The sequence below is a fragment of the Schistocerca cancellata genome, chromosome 5 (genome assembly GCF_023864275.1).
Source record: "Schistocerca cancellata isolate TAMUIC-IGC-003103 chromosome 5, iqSchCanc2.1, whole genome shotgun sequence".
Classification (NCBI taxonomy): domain Eukaryota; kingdom Metazoa; phylum Arthropoda; class Insecta; order Orthoptera; family Acrididae; genus Schistocerca; species Schistocerca cancellata.
In genome coordinates, this window is record NC_064630.1 from 367,933,498 (window position 1) to 367,957,303 (window position 23,806).

The following is a 23,806-nucleotide window of genomic DNA, read 5'->3' on the forward strand; positions in this document are numbered from 1 at the left end:
TCCACTCAATGTATATCTCCTCCTCCCCTTCCTCTGTCTGTAACCACCTCATCCAACTCTCTGCCTATCTCCTCCTCCTCCTCCACCTCCTCTCTCTCTGTCTCTCTCTCTCTCTCTCTCTCTGTCTCTGTCTGTCTGCCTCCTCCTCCCCACACTTTCTGTCCATCTCATCATTTCCGCCTCTCTCTCTCTGTCCTTTCCCTCCACTCCCTCTCTTTTCATTTCCTCCGCCCCTTTTCTCTGTCCAGCTCATTCTCTTCTTTCCCACTACCCATCTCCTCCACCCATCTCTTTCCTAAGCCATTCCCATGTTCATATGTACCCCTGCAATGGAAGTAGATAAATCAGACTTATACAGTACTACTCCCACAAAACGTGCCCCTTGTGTAGAGTGTCCTACACATTGGAGGCAGGAAAATCTTTTCTTGCCCCAGTGTGCTGAATGCATACCAAAGCAGAGCAGTGAGGCAGGCTGATACTATTCCCACACAATGCATCTGTGTGCAGGGCAGCCTATACATCTGTATACCAGGGGCTGGAAAATGCAAGTTTTTGCCCTTATCTCCACTCATGTTGGAGCTAAGACATTTAAACCTCACAGTCCTGATACTTGTGAAGCCTTATTATCTGTACCAAATTTGGTCAAAATCCATCCACGGGTTTGGGAGGAGATCTGGGCAAATACACATATATAAATTGTGCTTTATATATTTACAGATAGAGACTAGCCATTTCTCTGCAGCTTCGCTGTATAAGTGTTCGACATATTTTTATTGCACACATCTCCTCCTCAACACTCGCTCTATCTCCTTATCTCCTCCTCCACCCTATATTTTTCAATCTTCTCTGTCACCCTCTCTTTTTACATCTCCTCTACCTCCTATCCCTGCCTTCCGTGCATATCCTCCTCCCTCTCACTCTGTCCATCTCCACATCCTCCTCTCCCTATCCATCTTCTCCTCCCCCTCATTCTCCATCCATTTCCTCCTGTCCCCCATTTCTCTGTCCACCTCCTCCTGCCCCATCTATCTTTGCATCTCCTCCTTCTAATCTTTCCCTATTCATCTCTTCCTTCAGCCTCTCTATATCCATCTCCTGGCCACCTCTCTACGTCCAGCTCCTCCTCCCCCTTTAGCTATTCCCTCGTGCCCCCTGCTTAGGCTGCCGTACAAAGCAGGTTAATAAAGCAACAAATTTGTCACTTAGGGCAGCCTAAATGTTAGGGGCCGTGAGAAACCTTTCCTTACTCCTGTATCTCTCTGTTGGAACTATAAGGTCATAAAGCCCACAGTGCTAATACTTGTGAAGTCTGCTGTTTGTTTGCCAGATTTGGATGAATTTTATGCAGGGGTTTGGTTGGAGATCCCAGACATACATGCTGCTTTATACCCAACAAAGAATTACCAAGCGGCAGCTTGAGGTTACACTTACGAAAGTTAAGAAAATATGCAAGCTTTTGGACCCAGTGGCTTCTTGTTTTGGCTGAAGGATTGAAGGGGAAAAAGACTGATGTAGGAAATGACTGACGAGGTTTAGGAAATGGGGAGAGTTATATAAAAGTCTCCCAGAACCATATAGAAGGAGAGACTTAATCTGACGGTATGAGAAGGAAAGACTGACTGCTGGGAACTGTGCTGGATGAGATTTGAAAACCTGAGAGTTTAGACGTGGAACATATGGTAATGATCAAGACAGGGAAAGCTAAGTGCAATATACTTGGTAGACATATGAGCTATGGCAGGGAGAGGGGGATAGACATCATGGAAAGGAGTAGTTACTGAAAAGAAATGCTGAGACCAAAGAAATTAACATAACTTAAGGCCAGATGGGTGGTGAAAACCAACATCATGCCGTAATGGCAGTTCCAACTTGCGTACTTCTGAGAGGCAAAGAGCCTTTACATATGTCTGCTTGTGTCTGTATATGTGTGGATGGATATGTGTGTGTGTGTGCGAGTGTATACCTGTCCTTTTTTACCCCTAAGGTAAGTCTTTCTGCTCCCATGATTGAAATGACTCCTTACCCTCTCCCTTAAAACCCACATCCTTTCGTCTTTCCTTCTCCTTCCCTCTTTCCTGATGAAGCAACCTTGGGTTGTGAAAGCTTGAAATTTTTATATTTTTTCCTGTGTGGAATGTCTTCCCCCCCCCCCCCCCCCCCCTCTCTCTCTCTCTCTCTCTCTCTCTCTATATATATATATATATATATATATATATACAAAGATGATGTAACTTACCAAATGAAAGTGCTGGCAGGTCGACAGACACACAAACGAACACAAACATACACACAAAATTCAAGCTTTCGCAACAAACTGTTGCCTCATCAGGAAAGAGGGAATGAGAGGGAAAGACGAAAGGATGTGGGTTTTAAGGGAGAGGGTAAGGAGTCATTCCAGTCCCGGGAGCGGAAAGACTTACCTTAGGGGTAAGAAAGGACGGGTATACACTCGCACACACGCACATATCCATCCACACATATACAGACACAAGCAGACATATTTTGGTCTTTAAATATGTCTGCTTGTGTCTGTATACGTGTGGATGGATATGTGCGTGTGTGCGAGTGTATACCCGTCCTTTCTTACCCCTAAGGTAAGTCTTTCCGCTCCCGGGACTGGAATGACTCCTTACCCTCTCCCTTAAAACCCACATCCTTTCGTCTTTCCCTCTCCTTCCCTCTTTCCTGATGAGGCAACAGTTTGTTGCGAAAGCTTGAATTTTGTGTGTATGTTTGTGTTCGTTTGTGTGTCTGTCGACCTGCCAGCACTTTCATTTGGTAAGTCACATCGTCTTTGTTTTTAGGTATATTTTTCCTACGTGGAATGTCTCCTTCTATTATAACCATATATATATATATATATATATATATATATATATATATATATATATATATATATATATATACCTAAAAACAAAGATGATGTGACTTACCAAATGAAAGTGCTGGCAGGTCGACAGACACACAAACGAACACAAACATACACACAAAATTCAAGCTTTTGCAACAAACTGTTGCCTCATCAGGAAAGAGGGAAGGAGAGGGAAAGACGAAAGGATGTGGATTTTAAGGGAGAGAGTAAGGAGTCATTCCAGTCCCGGGAGCGGAAAGACTTACCTTAGGGGGAAAAAAGGACGGGTATACACTCGCACACACACACATATCCATCCACACATATATCATATATATCATCCACAGGTATATGTGTGGATGGATATGTGTGTGTGTGCGAGTGTATAACCGTCCTTTTTTCCCCCTAAGGTAAGTCTTTCCGCTCCCGGGACTGGAATGACTCCTTACCCTCTCCCTTAAAACCCACATCCTTTCGTCTTTCCCTCTCCTTCCCTCTTTCCTGATGAGGCAACAGTTTGTTGCGAAAGCTTGAATTTTGTGTGTATGTTTGTGTTCGTTTGTGTGTCTGTCGACCTGCCAGCACTTTCATTTGGTAAGTCACATCATCTTTGTTTTTAGGTATATTTTTCCTTCGTGGAATGTTTCCTTCTATATATATATATATATATATATATATATATATATATATATATATATATATATATATATATATACTCTCCATCTAATCTTCCCCCTTTATGTTCATCTCCTCTGCCCATTTCTCTGACCTATCTTCCTCCCTCCTCTCTTTGTCCACATTCTCCTTCCCCTCTCTCTGTCCATCTCCTCCTCCTGCTCTTCCTTTTCCACCTGCCCAGTACCTCACCACACCTTCCACCTGTCTCCTGCATCTCTTCCTCCTCCCCTTCCTCTGTCCATCCCCTGTTTGCCTCTCTCTCTGTCCATCTCCTCTGCCCTCCTCTCTGTCCATCTCTTCTTCTTTCACTCTCTCTCTCTGTCCATCTCGTGCTCCCCCTCTCTGTGTTCATCTCCTACTTCCCCCTCTCTCTGTCCATCCCATCTTTCCCCTCTCACTGTCCATCACCTCCTGTATCTCCTCCCCCCTTTATCTGTCCGCCTCATCCTCTCCCCTCTCCCAGAATCCATCTCCTCCTTCCTCCCTCTACTCAGCTGTGCCCATCTGCATGTGTAACCCTGCAAGGCATGTGTTGATACTACCCAAAAACATGCCTGCTGTGCAGGGCAAGCTACACGTCAGGGGAAAAAAGACCCTCTGCTCCTATGGCAGCCCGGAGTCTCTAAACCCCATGTTGCTGATTCTCATGTAGCAAGCAGAGTGTGTACCAAATTTGGTTGAAATTGATCCAATGGTTTAAGAGGAGATGCTGGAAATACACACACATACACACACAACATTTTATCTATATGCTAGCATTTTCACTGTCTCACATACATTTCTGATACATATAATGAGACATCTTCTTTCCCTGCCTCTCCATGTCATCACCTCTTCCTCCCTCCCATCTCTCTGCCCATGCTGATACTACCTGCACAACACATCTCAATCCACTCTCTCTCTCTCTTTGTCCATCTCCTCCCTGCTATCACAGTCTGTCTCGTTCTTCCCTTCTCTCTCTGTTCATTCTCTCCTCCGCGTCTCTCTGCTCATCATCTGTATCAATTTATACAAGAGTCACTGTCGTTTTCCATCGCTAACATGACTCTAATGGTAGGACTGGCTTGTTGTATTATTATTTGCGAAAATTGAACAGTCAAGTTTCCTATATACTTCCTCCATCTGATAAAGAACTTGCATGAAATATTCTTCAAACTATAGATTCAATAACTTTTTTCCCATTTACACAGATTTTGCCTGTGATTCAATCCCTTCGTGTTTCTGCAATTTGCAAGTAGTTTCTGACCTTCCATAGAGGTTAGTGAGGGAACTATTCATCATGACTTGAAGTATTATATGGACGACGGGCACATAAACAAGACTGAAAATGGTGATCTTCCAGACAATGTCCTTCCTTTAACAAGAGTTGAACCGCAGCACTATGATACTGTAGTCACCTGGGACAGTGTAGCTGTTTATGCATATGTTGTGGTGTTTATGTGTTTTTCTCATCAGCTCTTCTGTAAGTGCTGACTGACTTCAATGACTCTACTATATGTTGGATGATTAGCTTTATTACATCCATTATTTATATTCTACCTGGGATTTTCTGGTAGCATTACTTTGAGGTTCCATTATCTTTGATTCATATTTTTAATTTAGCAGGGACTACATCTCATAACTGTACAAGTACCATTATGAAGGAGAGCCATCAGGAATGTGGTATAAGTCAAAATTTGAAAATTAACCGTGTGAGTTCTAGCAACATAAAAAAAATAATTTTGAAATTTTTCTCAAAATTTACCTGTATTATCATAGTAAGTAATTAATACAAGAATAAAGTTGCAAAAAGTAAATAACTGATTATTTTAAGGAAGTTGTTTCCTTCGGACTATAATTTTAGAACTTTTCATAAAATTAATCTTTATTATCATAGTAAGCAAGTAATATGAGAAGAAATTGGCAGAAAGTAGACAATCAATTGTATTAAAGTCGTGATTTAATTTTGGAACTACTGGGACATACCGTTTTCAGTCACCCATTGTTTCGTGAGCTGTATTTGAAAGCAATTTCATATTTTTCCTAGAGACTACACCACATCCCAAACCTTCCATGAATCCATAATGCCCAAAACAAATTATAGTTCTAAATAACAAGCAAAAAGGGGCCCAACATTTAATAAATTTATATCAAAAACATGCACTGCTCCAGCAGTTACATTTCAAAACCACTCTTAACACCACTAGCACTAATTCAAATTTATGTTTACAATAACTTTAGTTATACTTATTTTCACTGTCAATTATCTCCTCAATATGATCAATATACAATACAAAAAAACCGCATCAAAATGGCCTTGTGCCACTAGATATCTCTGTCTTACAACAGTGTCAATGGTTTCATGTATGTGTGTGTGGCGGTGGGGAGGGTGTGGGGGCATTTGGGCTGAAACCACTGGTACTCAAAGGGTTAATGTACTACAGGCTGGTGGCTTGAAGCTTCATTCTCGTGTATCTTGAATCGAGCTTCCAACAATCTGAAATTATCACACAGTATAGTAATTTGATGAAAATGTATAATTTGCTGAAAATATTCACATATATAAATTATCTTCATTAATATGTCACAATTACAGATGATGACAACTGTGAAAAATGTGATGAAATTCTTGAAGAACTTGAAACAATAGATGATGATACTGACAAACATGGCATCCAGTTTGTGAAATCTAAGGATTCAAAGTTGGCATCTGAGATTGGAATTTTCAGCTTTCCTGCCCTTGTGTATTATGAAACTGGTGTCCCCATTATGTACAACGGTAAGTTTTTCCGCTTCAGCATTATTTGGGTGTTGTACTAATGACAGCTTCAGGTGAAATAATCAGATGGGTTTTATTATATGACATTAAGCCTTTACAGGTCAGTCTTGCCCTATGATAAGACAATGGAAAAGTGGTATCCAATAACTGCAGGTGGTCGTTGCAGCAAAGATAGAAATTGTCATTGAAAAGGCTTCAGTCTTGAGCTGATTGAAATAATACTTTCAGTAAATTTTGTCTCTGTAAATTTACTATGTTAAACAATTAGAAATTATCAATTTTTCCAATATGTACATATTTTACAAATATCAAATATCATTTCTGAAAGTATTTGTATGGAGTGTAGCCATGTATGGAAGCGAAACATGGACGGTAAATAGTTTGGACAAGAAGAGAATAGAAGCTTTCGAAATGTGGTGCTACAGAAGAATGCTGAAAATTAGATGGGTAGATCACATAACTAATGAGGAAGTATTGAATAGGATTGGGGAGAAGAGAAGTTTGTGGCACAACTTGACCAGAAGAAGGGATCGGTTGGTAGGACATGTTCTGAGGCATCAAGGGATCACCAATTTAGTATTGGAGGGCAGCGTGGAGGGTAAAAATCGTAGGGGGAGACCAAGAGATGAATACACTAAGCAGATTCAGAAAGATGTAGGTTGCAGTAGGTACTGGGAGATGAAGAAGCTTGCACAGGATAGAGTAGCATGGAGAGCTGCATCAAACCAGTCTCAGGACTGAAGACCACAACAACAACAACAACTTTTTCTGACTCCTGTTCAATCTCTTTAAAATGAACAGTATAAGGAAAAGACAGATTGATACTCACTGTAAAGATAACATGTTGAGTTGCAAACAGGCACAACAAAAAGGCACTTACACATTACATTCCAGACAAAGCCTTCTTCAGAAAAGGAAACCTGCACACATTAATTCACACAAGCAAGCATAATTAATGCCCACATTACTGCCATCTCTGTCAACTCAGACTGTAGCTGCCAGAGATAGTGCTCATGTGTGCATGAGGTATGCTTGCTTGTGTAAATGAATGTGTGTGTTTCCTTTTCTGAAGAAGGCTTTGGCCAAAAGCTAATGTATAAGTGTCTTTTCATTGTGCTAACTTGCAGATCAACATGTTATCTGTACAGCTTGTAGCATTCTGTTTTTTCCTTATATCGTTGATACTCCTAAGTGGAGTTAACAATATTTGTTTTCTGTAAAATAAATGAACGTTAAGCAGCTTATTTATCATTCAGGAAATGTATTTAATGGTATTCTACAGTTTGTTAACCAAGTTAAAAGAAGAAAAGTGCACCGGTGTAAAAATTTTCAACGTTGCTAGAAATCCTACATTGTAATACTGGAATTTATATGTTTAAACGTGCTGAAATTTAAGGAAACAATATTGCTTGGTTATATGTGATGCTGGTCTCATACAGATACATGTCCTTGTGGATCCATTATTATTTGTTATTTATAACTCTTAATTTTGTAAATTAATTTCTTTTTAATGACTGTAGTTTTGATATCTTTCATGTGAGACTTTAGATTTTTGAAAGGACATATTACCCTTTAAAAAATTCTATATGACTGTGAATCCTGACCATGAGAAGTTGATCAGAGACTTTAAATATTTGAAAATTTCTTCCAGTATTCTTTATGGTCTTCATTTGCTTTTATGTAGCATCTTTTCACATGTTTCTGGGATTCAATCTTGTGGTTCCGGAATAGAAAGTAACTTTTAAAGAGAAGTTTCATTATTACATGCCATTTATTTCATTTTTGTGGAAATTATATGTTAGTAACATACTGTCAATTAAATCAAGTTTAAGTTTCTTTTTTGTTTAAAAGATGTTAGTTTTTTCATGGCTTGACACTGGATGGCTGCTGTAATAAGGTGAGAAAACATGTTCATTTATTCACAGTAATTTGTGTATTTTACTGTAAATCACATTTCATAGATAAAATATAATTTTCACAACCAATGATGATATAGGATCTTAAATAAAGATAATTTTGAAAAGGTAAGTAACCATTAGAAAGTCAGGTGAAACTAAGAAACTGTGCTTAAAAAAAGATGAGATGGGCAGATAAGAAAGTGCAATAACTATGCTCCCAAGTTCCTGCTTTTTGCTCCCCCTTCTATCAGCATATATTCTGAATTATCTAAGATTTACAGAAGCTGTGATTTGACTTGGCTTTTGTCACATTTATTCTCTTCCATCATATTTTTTATTTCTAATTGTTACCCACATATCATACATTTGTTTCCATAAGCTCAGTAATGTGTGTGTGTGTGTGTGTGTGTGTATACTTCAAAATTTAGCTAGTCCCACTTATTATTTACCGAAACAGGAACAATGGGGAAAGGTTCTTAGATGTACAGACAGAAAATTACTTGGTTTCTGTGTTAAGGAGACAAAAGCTGTTTAAAAGATGTTAGTTTTTTCATGGCTTGACACTGGATGGCTGCTGTAATAAGGTGAGAAAACATGTTCATTTATTCACAGTAATTTGTGTATTTTACTGTAAATCACATTTCATAGATAAAATATAATGTTCACAACCAATGATGATATAGGATCTTAAATAAAGATAATTTTGAAAAGGTAAGTAACCATTAGAAAGTCAGGTGAAACTAAGAAACTGTGCTTAAAAAAAGATGAGATGGACAGATAAGAAAGTGCAATAACTATGCTCCCAAGTTCCTGCTTTTTGCTCCCCCTTCTATCAGCATACATTCTGAATTATCTAAGATTTACAGAAGCTGTGATTTGACTTGGCTTTTGTCACATTTATTCTCTTCCATCATATTTTTTATTTCTAATTGTTACCCACATATCATACATTTGTTTCCATAAGCTCAGTAATGTGTGTGTGTGTGTGTGTGTGTGTGTGTGTGTGTGTGTGTGTGTGTATACTTCAAAATTTAGCTAGTCCCACTTATTATTTACCGAAACAGGAACAATGGGGAAAGGTTCTTAGATGTACAGACAGAAAATTATTTGGTTTCTGTGTTAAGGAGACAAAAGCTGTTTAAAAGATGTTAGTTTTTTCATGGCTTGACACTGGATGGCTGCTGTAATGAGGTGTTAGAAAAAATAGAGCTACTGTCACTCACTAGACAAATGGTGTAATAAACAGACAGGCTTATAATCTGTGATTATAAGAGAAAAAACTGTGATCAGGTACATTACAGGTGTGAATAGTGACAGATTATTGCTTTTGATGAAAACCTTAAAGCCAATGTGTTTAGGCATATCAGACAATTGTTGGTAATGCAATGAATGTGTGTTTCTCACCTGAAGTTAAGTTGGTAATGCTGAGGAGAAGGAGGAGCAAAAGAGGCAAAGAAAAAGTTTGCAGTTGGCTTGGGAAAAAAAGTTACTCAGAATCTGTGATCAAGAGAAAAAGTTTTTGGGCACAGCGAAAATAATAAAGAAAATAACTGTTAACTATATCAGGGAAGAATTAGATTCTAGTGCTGAATTTCACGTTTTATAGAATTTTCCCGTATAGCCTCATACACCAAGCTTTACAAAACTAGGTTGTAGTTACTTGGGTATGAACCAAATAAGTCTCCGGCAGATTGTCAAACCAAGGCATTGCTTCAACTGCCTAGGCAATATATAAAATGCCAAGAACTTTTTGATAAGGTGTTAAATTTTAATTTAATATTTTTCCCTGGAAATGTAAAAAATGACTTGGTATTTTATAAGATGTGATATGGACACTCACAGTCATCATATGCAGCCTCCATTTTAGTGAAAGTGACACTCTGACACAACTGAGCTCCAAAAGTCGGCTAAAAGTGTTACAGCAACAATGTCTCTGTATCTTGTAAATATCAAAATACGTAAATTATTTGTTTCATTCTTTGCCTTAAACGTAACTGGCAGTTTATTAAATGCCCAGGCAAAGTATTAAACAGGGTGAAGAATTACATCAGGGTGCTTTGTGTTTCGATCGGTGCTATATTATTTTAAGCTCCATTTAGTGTTCTCTGGTGATTTATCAAAGTGAGATAAACTCTGTAGTCATTGCTTTCTATTACAAAAGTAATCTTTTCCTATGTTCCTCAGAACAAAAGATTCATAGAATTTTTATTAAGCTAAAAATTGCATGACATTAAAGTTTAAGGTCACTTAGTTGTAAAACACTTTGCTGTCACTTACAGTATTCTCAGTTAAGTGCCATCTTCCACTGTGATTCGTTTACAGTGGTTCCTTGCCAGTTCTTGGCTTTAATTAATATCTGTAAATTCAGACTCTGCTTGGGTTATTTACTACACATCAGACGTCCAATTCCTTCATATCTCATCCAACTGAAATTGTTCTGCATTTAATTTGTAGTTGTTGCATGTTATTTATTTTTTTCTTATTTTATGGCCAACTTTGAACCTGACAGCATATTAAGTGTCCTGCAACATATGTTAAAGGTATGAAACAAAATACTTGAAAATGGCGTAGAAGGCCAAGATCTGGGTTGTACTGAAAGAAACAGTAAAAGAGTCAAATGAGGGCATGTTCCTTTAAAAAATTGTTTCTTTGTGATTTCGATAAATATCAAGCATGAGGGAAGTCACAACATCAGAATGATTAAAATCGAGGATTTTTGGATTTCCACTACAAACATATGCAAGCACAAAAGATTTTGTGGTTTATTATGCACCACAAAATATTTTACTACAGCATCAAATGAATTGATCATTTTGTTGTTGTGCTCAAAATTAACAGATTCAATATTCAGAAAAAATGAAGTCTTAATCACAGATGGTGTAATGACCACCATTAAACATATTCAATATTGTGATTATTTAAAAATGAAGTAATTAATTAATTCTGGTATATTAACAGTTTTCTTCTCATTCTAGGTAATCTTAAGAATGAAGATAAGGTTCTGCATTGGCTAGTTGAACAGAAAAGTAAGGACAATTAGAAATATTCCTTTTATATTACATGAGTTCCTTTGAGAATTTGCTTAGTTTACAGTTTTTGTTGTATTTTTACTTTAACGTGTTACTCACTTTATGCATTTCATTCACAAATATTTAGAACTGCAATTTTTTATAGTTGTATTACTGTTGTGAATTGTTCTAAAGTTAGTCATCTAAGGTTTTAACTTACTGATGAAATAGCATTTTTGGCTATTCTGTTCTCATTAACTTACAGGGAATACATGTATATATTTGTAGATAATGATTTGAAAAACTAACACAACCTAATGCAGTAGGTGGTACACTTAGTGATAATGAAGCAGAGCATTAAGTAACGTGACAAGATGTCTCATTTGTAAAAGTAGTATAATCAGATATCTTAATCACTCATCATTCTGAAAACTGTGTTACATTTAAGTGACCTATGGGAATATTTGAGTCATTGTCTTTACTTAATACCATACATCACATTTACTGGCATTAATGAATGTCAGTATTTAGAAATCCCATGTGCTGTAAAAGAGTACTTAATCAAAATAACTGTTTCAAAACATACTTGTTGAAAGTTTACTCAATTTGATATATTTTCTTAATGTGCATAGAATCATTTTCTTTGAAGGATTTAAACAGTCTGTTGGTATTTGCAAATAATCTAATATTTTCTGGATTGAATGATTGCACAATCTATTTTTGTATCTCAGCTCTTAACTTGAAATGTTGATGAGAACGTAATATATATAAAGAAAAATTGAATGCACTAAACCATTGTGCAAAATGTGAGATTTGCACTTTTCTGCGCAGGTGGAAAAAGATCCAATAGGAGTATACATCAATATTAGAAGTAAATGTCTAGCCGCTTTCAGGTCAGTGCTTACTAATTTCATTGCTGAAAGAAGGTTAAACTCCAGGGGGAAAAATAAACTTAAGCTCAAGATGTCTCTTAAATTTGGAAATTAGTGAGGCAGCTTTCATACAATTTCACATCAGAGGTGTCACTTCAGAGTGATATTTGAAAGACATTAGTGTCTGATGATATAATCAATAAAATGTGCTTTATGTAGAATATACTGCTAGTGTGATGTATGTAGTATCAGAAGGGACAAAAGTATGTGTTCAGCAAAACTCTCCTTTCGTAGATGAGTTTGAGACAGATTTTTAATGACATCGATGGTAGGTAAAACTAAATGTTTTTTTTATACATACAGTAGAGTGTGCAATTTTTCTGAAAACCAGGCAATGAACTGATTTATTCTAGTGCATGTAGGTGTAAGATATGTGTCTTTGATTTCTGGAGTAATTGTATCTGTAGCATATAATTGATCAACATAATTTCTGTTATATGTCAGCCATGTGAAGTGTTGTTCCTCACCTAGCAGAACTCTGGTATCAGTTTTGATAACAGTGGTGTAATAGTTGATTCTGCCTGTCTTCCTCTATGTTCATTCACAAACAGTCCAACTTTAATTTATTGTTTATACCTGCAATGTGACTTCAGCATTGAACACTGAAGTTGTGTCAGAGTTTTGTTAAGTCATTTTACTTGGTATGTCTGCTATTTTAATTATATGTTTATGTAATGAATGAAAATAAACAGCTCATATCAATATTTTAGGTTCTCTGAATTTCACCCTTCTTTGCCTTGTGTGAGCATTCTGGAATCAGTATTTAATTTTTCCTGGGCTTGCATCAAACAGAAAGCAACAGTGCTCACAAATTAAAAATTCATAAGGAAGACAAATTAAATGATCTTAATCATCAAACATGAAACAGTGTCAGGTTAATAGTGACACACAGAAATGAAAAGTTATCTGCCCTCTTCATGAAAAAAGGAGGAGATGAGGGAGAGGGCATGGGAACATCTTTCTGAGAATCATAGTAGATGAAACATGAAAAAATGGGAGACATGGTAAAACAGTAAGGTCGTGGACACCTCACTAGCATTATGGGCTTGAGGGATTTCAGTCAAAAGACAGCCAACCTATAGATATTGAGAAGTAACAGACCACCATCTGTTGCTTGCTGTCAAACTAACATAGCTTATTTTGGGATTTTGAATTTAATCATTTAACATCTCTTTTCTGCTCTTACATCTTACATTTTCTTTTTTATCTTTAACTACTGAGGAACTGACATATGATTCAGTGAACTGAAGTGCTTTTTTTTGTAATTTCTGTGTGTTACTATTAATGTGTACTGCTTTGTTTGGTGAAAAAGGTCAATTTCCATGCCTTTACCATTGTTTAATGCTTCAAGTTTTATTTATTACACCAGTCTAAAACTCAATAATAGTGAATGGTGCATGATGTGTAACAATTAAGCTGTTTATTTCAACATTTTTTAGAAACTGTATCATCTGATATACTATTTTCTTTATGCTAATGCATGGTTTTGCTTATAACTAATTTAATACAGGCAATGATGGTGGTGATGATGATGATGAGGATGATGATGAGGATGAGGATGATGATGATGATGATGATGATGATGATGATGACAGTGATGTAAATGATAGGAGAATTGTTGTTAAAGGTAAATAATGTGATGTTTAATGTTTCATTACATGTAAATATAGCAGGAAAACTGTTTTTTTGTCTGTCAGGAATGTACAAAGTATGCAAGTGAAACATGTTTCAAGTTTATTCTCTCACTTTACTTTGTGGAACATTTCTACTCCCTGTGTTCAGTTCAGTTGAGGTATTGACACAATTTGCAGACTTGTTTTCTCTTTTTTCTTATTTTTCTTGTACTTCCATTATATTCCAGTTTTGAAACTACTACTTGTGTGTTTCTCAATAATACAACTAGGTTCTCTGCTGCTACATTCTTCATTTGAATTTTACTTCACAGAACAACTGCCGTTGTAGAAAGATTTTGCTCTCAAGAATTGTTGTCACACTGTGCACACATGCTCTCTACTAAACCAATGAATGTGCTTTCATTTTATTATTTTTGTGCTTCATAAAAATGGGCTGTACATCACTGAAGAAATCATGATACTGAAAAAAAGTTTTTACCTTCACAATGGAGTGGTACTAATTTTTTTTCAATCAACCTGCATGCATTTCCACTCAGCTCTTAAAATGCATGTCACACTATAATTTCTAACAGTTCACGTCTGCAGCAGGTTAAATGAAACATAATTGGTCAATGGAAATTAACTATTTTGTCATATATTTTTTTTAAATTTCACCTCCATTTACTTTGCAGTCACAGTATGTTTCTGAACTGTATTTCAATGAAAATACAGCATAGTTATTTCCTAGAATTTTTTTTTGCATTCACTAACATCTCAATAAATGTTTTGAGACTTACGCAAGAGCAATTAAAAATTAACTGACAGTACATTTATTGCAGTACAGTACTTTCTGTTTAAAATGGTTTTACTATGAAACATTACATGACTGCAAATGTGGGGTCATAAAAAGTTTACATATGATTAATAATGGGGAAGTGAAACACTGACACATTGTTTACTTAATTTGCTGCAGGCGATGGCTGTTTCTACATTGGACTTGGAGGGAAAAGCGTGGTCCCCAACCCTTCCTATGAGCCCTATCAGTGCTGCCCAACTAAGGTCAAGCAAGGCTCGAGGATAGCCAAGGCAACTCCGACGCCAGTGAACAAAAAGTTTACTCCCAACAAGTTGACAAACCCAACAAGCAAGCCCACAAATCAACCTACCAGCAAAGATCGAAGTGGTGCCAATGTAAAGGACAAGCCTTTTGCTGCCAGTGCAAAGCCATCAAGCAAAAGTATTCCTCTGTCAGATAAGTCTGAAAAAGTAAAAAAAGGGAAAAAAATTATAGATGAAAGTGGAAATTATGTCTGGTGGTGGTAGGATGGTGCATGAAAATATGGTTGTGAGAGACCTGGTTCTAATAAGTGGTCAGCATTAATCATGGTCATAGTGAAACATGGCCATCACATAACATCAAGGAGTAACTTCATATAACCAAAAAGCTATAATTTATTAGCAGTTTATTCATACTAAGCAAAACATCATGTTAAGCAACGTGGGACTCCTTAAACTTAAAGGCCTTAAGCAGTAATTCACAGAATAATTTGATGGAGAAAAGTAAAAGTGATACCCAGTTTTGAATAATTATTTATAGTGAATTATTGCAAAAAGCCTTGTATTGTATGATCTCTATGAACTGTGAATTATATAGAGATTAAATACCTGAGTTAATTCATCAATTTGTTCCTATATGAACATCATCATCTACATCACACATAACATCTCTGAGTATTCAAGTATAATATTGGAGTATCAATCACATGATTTTAAGGCGGACAAACATCTGTTTCTTTGATATTCCAGGACTTTAAATTCAAGATAGAGATGAACATTGTATATTATTATCACCATAAGAATTTTTGCTGTTATTTTATCACCATGTCTATTAAATTTTTGCTGTTACCCAAAAGATGGAATCATACATGATATGCATATTTTCATCTATCATTGCATATTTTTTTTATAGAGTCATTGCTGCGTATTTTACATATTATTGCTCAAGGTTCATGGATATAATCCACAATCAGTAGAATAATTCTGAGCTTTATGAATATTCTGAATTAATTCTATTATTGTCAGAGGTTATCTGTTTAAAAAAAAGAGTCACAGAATCAATGCTGCTCTGAAATAATAATTTCATGTGTTGTTTGAGGGCTATACCCATGAACAGTTCCAGTATTTCCCATTGACGTGTGTGGTATGAGAGTTTGTTGTGTTTGCTTGTATGTTTCTTAACTGTGGCAAGAGAATTCTTTTAGTTTGTCCAGTTGTAGTGAAGTACAGTAGCACTGAAATGTTTGTGTTAATGTCCATAAATCTTGAGCTAAGCAACTTGTAATGTTACTGCCATTAAAAGTAAATTGAGAATCATTTAGCATATAGCAGCATGTGTAACGAAGCACGAAACTGTGATTATTGAGAAGCTTAATACAATGTATTTTCCTAATATATCTGTTTATTTCAACCATTTTATTTCATAATGTTAAGCATCTCTTTTTTGACCTGTACCATATTTAAGGTGGAAAGTAACTGTCCACGATGAAAAATAAGAGTTTTCAGTGAAGAGTTTGTATGAATTTTGACATGAGGATGCGTTCTCTATGTAACGCAACTCAAATAGTTCTCATAAAATACAGGCATTTGATGGTTTCAAAAACGAAATAAACTGTGAAATATAGCCAACAATAACTGCAGCGTTATAGATTTATTTTTGTATCTGTGCAGAAACATAAAAGCTATTTAAGAAACAAAGCAAGGAAAAAATGTCTGTGACTTTCTGTGTAGGTTTCTAAGCAATCCATATCATTTTTTGGTGCCATTTTATTCCTCAGTGTAAGAATCACTGTAAGTCTATTGTATTTTATGCTATGTGCTACACAGAAATTAACGACATTATTAAGATATTTCTGCAATAAAGACTGAGTTATACTGTTGCATTTATGCATCACTATTAACTGTTAAGACAGAACCAATTTTACAAATAAATGAATTTATATCATATTTTCATTCCATGTTATGTAATATTCCTCAATTATTCCTGGGGTTGGGTTGTATGAACAAACTTGCAACATATTTTCTCTAGGGTTCTTTTCTTCATTTTTCCTTTATATATGGCTCCCAAAGGATTGTACTCATATCATAGAAATATTCAGTTATCACCTTTTGTCTAAAAAAACTGTTGGGGTGAGTTTGTTTTCAATCTCCCTTTCATATGCCTCTTAATACAGTTTATAAAAGGAAGTCATAGCTTAATTTTCCATTTACCATTTGAAACATTTCCTTTCAAACCAGTAGTAGTGCAAGTAAGTCAGTTGCATGTTAATAGTTTATGTTGTACAAAACATAATCTTATATGCATGCAGTAAAAGTTTGTAAGTATTCCACGTATAACGAGCATAAAAACCTCTTAGCAGGCATGAGATGTGCATGCTGTAAAGAGGAAAGGTAGTGGTAAGCATGGGAAACAAAATAAAACTTTTACACTGTATCTTTATAATCTCAAGTAAACCAAGTTTTGAATTATATTTGATGAAGTTATTGTTTATGTATGAAAGTTGTGTGATGGCACTTCTGATACTTTTTTTCGTATTATATGCAAAGAAAGTCAATTAGAAAATTATGGAAATTTGCCATTTATAAAAAGTTGACAATTACACAATGTATGACAATATCTCATTTTTTAAAGCAGTGCTTTTAGAATGCACGTATTTTGCTATGCGGTAGAGAAAGTTTTATTTCCAAATGAACATATTACATCAAGATATTATAATTCATATATTTAAAAAAAGTGACACAAGCCATAAAAGACTGGTATTAAATGTCAACAAACCCAAAAACTGCATAAATGCATATTGCATATCATTATCCCAGTATATGTAATTAATCGTAAAATTCTATGGTTTACTGTACATATTTCCAATATTGATAATTCTCTTATTTTCTCTGCCTTTACAAAAATGTGTATGTTAGTAAGAAAAGGTCTTTATGCAGCTATGATATACGTACATTTTTTGTATTTTACTTGTCAAATTATATTTGCTGTCCAACTTTGTGAACTACTACTATCTTACAAAAGATAGCAAACATTTTGTATCTCTTTTGAAATTCCTGTGTTACAGCTTCCAATTTTCAAATCTTTTAACAATGTTATTTCTACAAAATATTCTATATTAGTCAGTAAATGAATACACATGGCAGTTTTAATCTATGAGGCTGTTCATTCTGCTCTTAAGTACAGCTGAATAACATTCATATTGAATCTTAAATCAGAGTACAAGGAAAACTTTCTGATCAGAATGAAATAAGAATTTGAAGGATACTGAGGATTTACTGTTAATTAGAATAAACTCACATAAAATAAAGGCTTTCTACATTTGTGCATTCTTCTGATATAATGGCAGATGTGGGATCATCACACACACAACTGCTTTCAATCTTCAACCTTCTTTAAAACTCCTTATTACAGTTTTGTATTAATTATGTTTATCAATATGGATGAAGTTTCATGGAGGATTCAGTGTAGACTGTTTTCATTTTATCCATCATCACTGTATACTCTTTTATTTCTTAACAACAAATTTCATTAACTGATATAGACTGCACTGCATCTTCCAAAATCATAGGGCACAGAATGTGACAGATATGTCATTTTATATGAACAGTCATTCTACCAACAAATCAAATGAAGATGAGATGGGTACGATTAACAGAAAAATCAGCTTCTTTTTAGGTGATAAGAGAAAATGTTTGGCCAGTTGTTTTGACAGATATACATACTATTCAGCATTGGACAATTTTTATAATATGGAATATATATACTTTTTTATTGGAGTAATGAATTATTTACATTTGGGCAGTTCTATTTTTAGTAGATACATATTTCCAAAAGGACCACATGTAATAATACTGTCATCACCACTATTTTACACTTTTTCATGGATAAATATCTTCTCCGGACTTCTCCATGAATTACAGTCTTCAGATGTAGGCTTTCCTGTTGCTCTTGTACATTTTCTAATACTGTCACATCATGTATAGTGCCCTGCAGTGAAAATAATCAGACTGCCAAGTGAAATAAAAAATCAGTTTGTCATTACATAATTGTAACGTTTAATAAATATGCTACTTGCTTACTCACTGAAATAAGTTAACAAGATTTTTACCATACTTGTCACATAATAATAGTAGCTGAATTCTATCTATCTCAGTATCACTAAAAGTTTCGAAGATCCAGTTTAGCAGAGAGACTGGAAGCAGCTGTTACATGTTCTTTACCTACTCAAGTAGGCCAATATGATGTTAGGGCTCATCTGCTCCATTGGTCTCAAGACTGTGTACAATCCAGCATTAGTCATAGTCATACATGAAAATTTCATTCATTCATTGAGGGCATAGTTGGGGAAAACTACAGCACAGTCAAAGACTCATCATGTTTATACTCTTCTCTTTAAAGTGTCAAATTACTTCAGTGTTAGCATAAAACATTATGAATTCAATAGTATTGTCCCTCTTAAAGTCTAGAAAACCTATAATTATCCAAACTGGTCGTGAGCTCTAACTCTGCACGTGAACTGTGATCTATTAGGTCTCCAATTTCCATAGCAGTTGTTGACTGCAGATCAGACAATATGCCTGTCACACCATGGGGAGCTGCTGCAGGATTGATAGTGGGGACTCAGCACAGAGATGGGTCTAATCTCTTAGGCACTCGTGATTAGTCTTACACTTTCCTGGTTGATGGTTTCTGTTTTCATTACACACAGAGGTTTTGTCTATTTGTGCATCTTGCACCAAAGCAGAACTACATGAAGTACTGGCAATCAAGAAACTGGAAAATGAGATTACAGTTATTTGAAATACAATATTTCTTCTATATATGCAGTAGGGGGGACTGGGACAGTATTAATCACCACAGAAGCAGAATTTCAGAGCTTCATATATGAATTCATATGTTTATACATTTGTTGAACATATTTCTGAATAAAGGACAGATTGTTCTTGTGTGAAACTGTTAATAACAACCTGGACTGTTTGTATGATTAATATACAGTCCACATGCAAATAATTCAGTGGCAAAAAAGAGTCCACTTATGAAACCACTACAGTTGGAGCAAGAGAAAAAAATCTGTATTCACTTTTAACAAATGAAGCAAATATATTTTATTGGATTATTAACCTACATTTACAACAGATGTGCTGGTTTAAAGACATGTTTGTTACTTAACAGTATGGGATGTGATGGATTGATACTCACCAAAAAGAGGAAGTGGTGTGTGGCAAACAAGCCCTTAAAAGTAGACTGTTGGATGTTATTAAGTTATTGGACCAAGTCCTTGCTCAGATATACAAAAACATAACACACATACAAATGGGCACTATCATCTCCATGTGCTGAGGCTTCAGCACCTGTAGATGACTGTGGCCATTTATGAGTTGTGCCTTTATGAACATGTTTCTACATCTGAAAAAGCTATAGGACTGTCTGATTCTCAATAATATTCAACAGTTTCCTTTCAGGTGCTATCTGCCACTCACCACCTCCTCTTTGTGATGAGTAGCGATCTATCACATTTCAAATTGTTGTTATTCCATATCCAATTTTCCATTGTTTCATTGTAACTTAATCTGTATATGGCATGTTGTTGTTGTTGTGATCTTCAGTCCAGAGACTGGTTTGATGCAAGCTCCCTATGCTACTCTATCCTGTGCAAACATCTTCATTTCCAAGTAACTACTGCACCCTACATCCTTCTGAATCTGCGTAGCGTATACATCTACGATTTTTACCCTCCACACTGCCCTCCAATACTAAATTGGTGATCCCTTGATGCCTTGGAACATGTCCTACCAACCAATCCCTTCATCTAGACAAGTTGCGCCACAAATTCCTCTTCTCCACAGTTCTATTCAGTACCTCCTATTCAGTTACATGATCTATCCACCTAATCTTCTACATTCTTCTGTAGCACCACATTTGGAAAGCTTCTATTCTTTTCTTGTCTAAACTATTTATTGTCCATGTTTCACATCCATACATGGCTACACTCCATACAAATACTTTGAGAAAAGACTTCCTGACACTTAACTCTATACTTGATATTAGCAAATTTCTTTTCTTCAGAAACGCTTTTCTTGCCATTGCTAGTCTACATTTTATATTCTCCCTGCTTCGACCATCATCAGTTATTTTGCTCCCCAAATAGCAAAATTCATCTACTACTTTAAGTGTCTCATTTCCTAATCTAATTCCCTCAGCATCACCTGATTTGCTGAAGACTACATTCCATTATCCTCGTTTTGCTTCGTTTTGCTTTTGTTGATGTTCATCTTATACCCTCATTTCAAGACACTGTCCATTCCGTTTAACTGCTCTTCCAGGTCCTTTGCTGTCTCTGACAGAATTACAATGTCGTCGGCAAACCTCAAAGTTTTTATTGCTTCTCCATGGATTTTAATTCCTACTCCCAATTTTTGTGTTGCTTCCTTTACTGCTTGTTCAATGAATAGATTGAATGACATCGATGATAGGTTACAACTCTGTCTCACTCCCTTCTCAACCAGTGCTTCCCTTTCATTCCCCTCGACTCTTATAACTGCCATCTGGTTTCTGTACAAATTGTAAATAGTCTTTCGCTCCCTGTATTTGACTCCTGACACCTTCAGAATTTGAAAGAGAGCATTCCAGTCAACACTGTCAAAAGTTTTCTCTGTGGAATACAGGTAACAAACTCAAAACTGTACAATGTAAATGTGAACAAAGCATTGAATAGGAATGCTATAACCATTTCTGTCTACAACACTCAGCAAAGGAAAACACAGAGATACCAAGACGCTACAGCAGTGAGAGAAAACTAAAGGAAGACAAACATAGCTGTAACATTAGGGAGAGGCACAAAGTATTCAATTTTTTTACTTTCAGTTTGTCATTTTTCTGTAGAGTACAAATTATAGTACAATATAATGTTCTCTGGGATCAATTACTAATTTTAACAACAGCACAATTCAAATGCTACTGTTTAAATTTTATGTCATATGGATAATACCATCAATGTAATGAATTCAACATGGAAGGACAGTTGCAGAATTATGATTTTCATTTTAGACACTATAATTTAATTTGCGATCCTGTTATTATTCATTATAATATAGAAATTTAAATTCTTTATTATTTTCTGAAACAGTAAAACAGTTTGTAAAGAAATCGCCTGTTAACTTTTGTGTCCAGCTTTTAACAACTTTGTAGTTTTTAAACAATTTACAATGCTCTAATGCCGAAACTAATTTAAATGTTTTATTATCACTCTTAACTTGACAATGCAATTTTTATTTATAATGCTTTTACAAGTGTTTTTGGGAATGTATGCATACTACATGGCTGTCATCATCATCATTGTCACCAAAGATGGCAAATGATACAAGTTTGGTAAAAATAATATAAAAATCAATCTGTCCTTGCAGAAAGTGAGTAACATGCTACTGTAAGACTGGATATGTAATGTCATCATTAGTTTCAGCATTTGTCCTTACTTTATCTGTTTTCCAGGTCTTCTCAGTCTTGTTCAGGACAGACTTTAGACTTTCCATTTGGAATTATACAGATGCAATTTGTAAAAAAAATATTTATTCCAGAAGGCATATAATATCATTGTCATTATTTTCCAGGTTACTCTGTAACTGCAAATTTTCTAACTGTGTTACTTTTGGTAAGTTGATAAGAAGGATTAATTAATGATGAGAATGAGCAATTTCTGGAGGTTCCTTCAATGGACAGATTGTGTAAATGTCAATGATTTGTCCATACAGAATCTGAAAAGAATTATACTGTAGATCTCATTTTGCGTGTACCGTGGTTGGATAGAATACAGTTTTCTTCACATTGCTCTACATGTACTTGTGTAATCAGTAAGTTCTAACAAAAGCGACGTACTCAGAGTTGAAATTAGTTCTTGGTGTCTGATAGGAACAGATGTGTTGACTTTGTATTCAAATTTTATATTAAGAATTTTCATTTTTATCTTTAGTAGTAGACAATATCTGTATTTTCTGTACTTTTACCTACACGTACACGTATCAATAGGACGACATAAGCAAAGAACTCAATATTTCTGGAAAGTGTTTTTCAGGTAATTTTAAAGTCAAAGCCAGTCCTATTTCCAGGAAATAAATACTGGAGGCAAATATGCTATCTTCAGCAAGTTCTTAAAGGAAGTTGTTTGCCATTGCCTCTCTCCAACCATCTATGGAGTGTTAGTGTGTATTCGAGTTGTGTGGCTGACAGTGATGAATAATTGTACAGTATAGTATTATATGTGTGTTAATGAAAATAAAGGGAAGGAAGAGGGTTAAGTATGGTGCCAGCACATAGCCTACTCCTCTTGCATACCAACAAATCAGCTACTGAGCTCAGTGTCCCCTCTGAAAAACAGATTATCAACAGCATTACACACATTCACAACACGAGACACTGGAGAGATAGGAATTTAATCCAGGTGGTTGACATGAAGTTTAGTAATCAAGAAGTTGATGCCCCCACTTCATCTCTCATTGCCGACTAAATAGTCATGGTGAAAATTTCTTCAACCAACCAGGAGTTGGGGTGCCTGCATGTGAATCTAGAACCTCCACAGAAGTGTGACTTAGTGTTCTTGGTTGTGCAGAAGGGTTCCAGTTGAGGAATAATACAAATTATTACCTTATATCCAAAAAGTCTTATTTGTTATCCAGCAGTCATCCCCATCATGTAATATATCTTATACAGGGTGAATCACCTAACATTACCGCTGGATATATTTCGTAAACCACATCAAATACTGACGAATCAATTCCACAGACCGAACGTGAGGAGAAGGGCTAGTGTAACTGGTTAATACAAACCATAAAAAAATGCACGGAAGTACACTCCTGGAAATTGAAATAAGAACACCGTGAATTCATTGTCCCAGGAAGGGGAAACTTTATTGACACATTCCTGGGGTCAGATACATCACATGATCACACTGACAGAACCACAGGCACATAGACACAGGCAACAGAGCATGCACAATGTTGGCACTAGTACAGTGTATA

The 23,806-nt window shown here is 35.7% G+C and overlaps 1 protein-coding gene across 3 annotated transcripts in view; it reads left to right on the forward strand.

Annotated features, from left to right (window-relative positions):
* The window catches only part of LOC126188248 (uncharacterized), a 455,739-nt gene that overhangs the window by 246,419 nt on the left and 185,514 nt on the right, over positions 1 to 23,806 (forward strand). For all 3 annotated transcript variants that reach the window (XM_049929807.1, XM_049929809.1, XM_049929808.1), the window contains one exon: positions 6,105 to 6,287. In XM_049929807.1, coding sequence (XP_049785764.1) covers positions 6,105 to 6,287 — 183 coding nt within the window. The remainder of the gene's footprint in view (positions 1 to 6,104; positions 6,288 to 23,806) is intronic.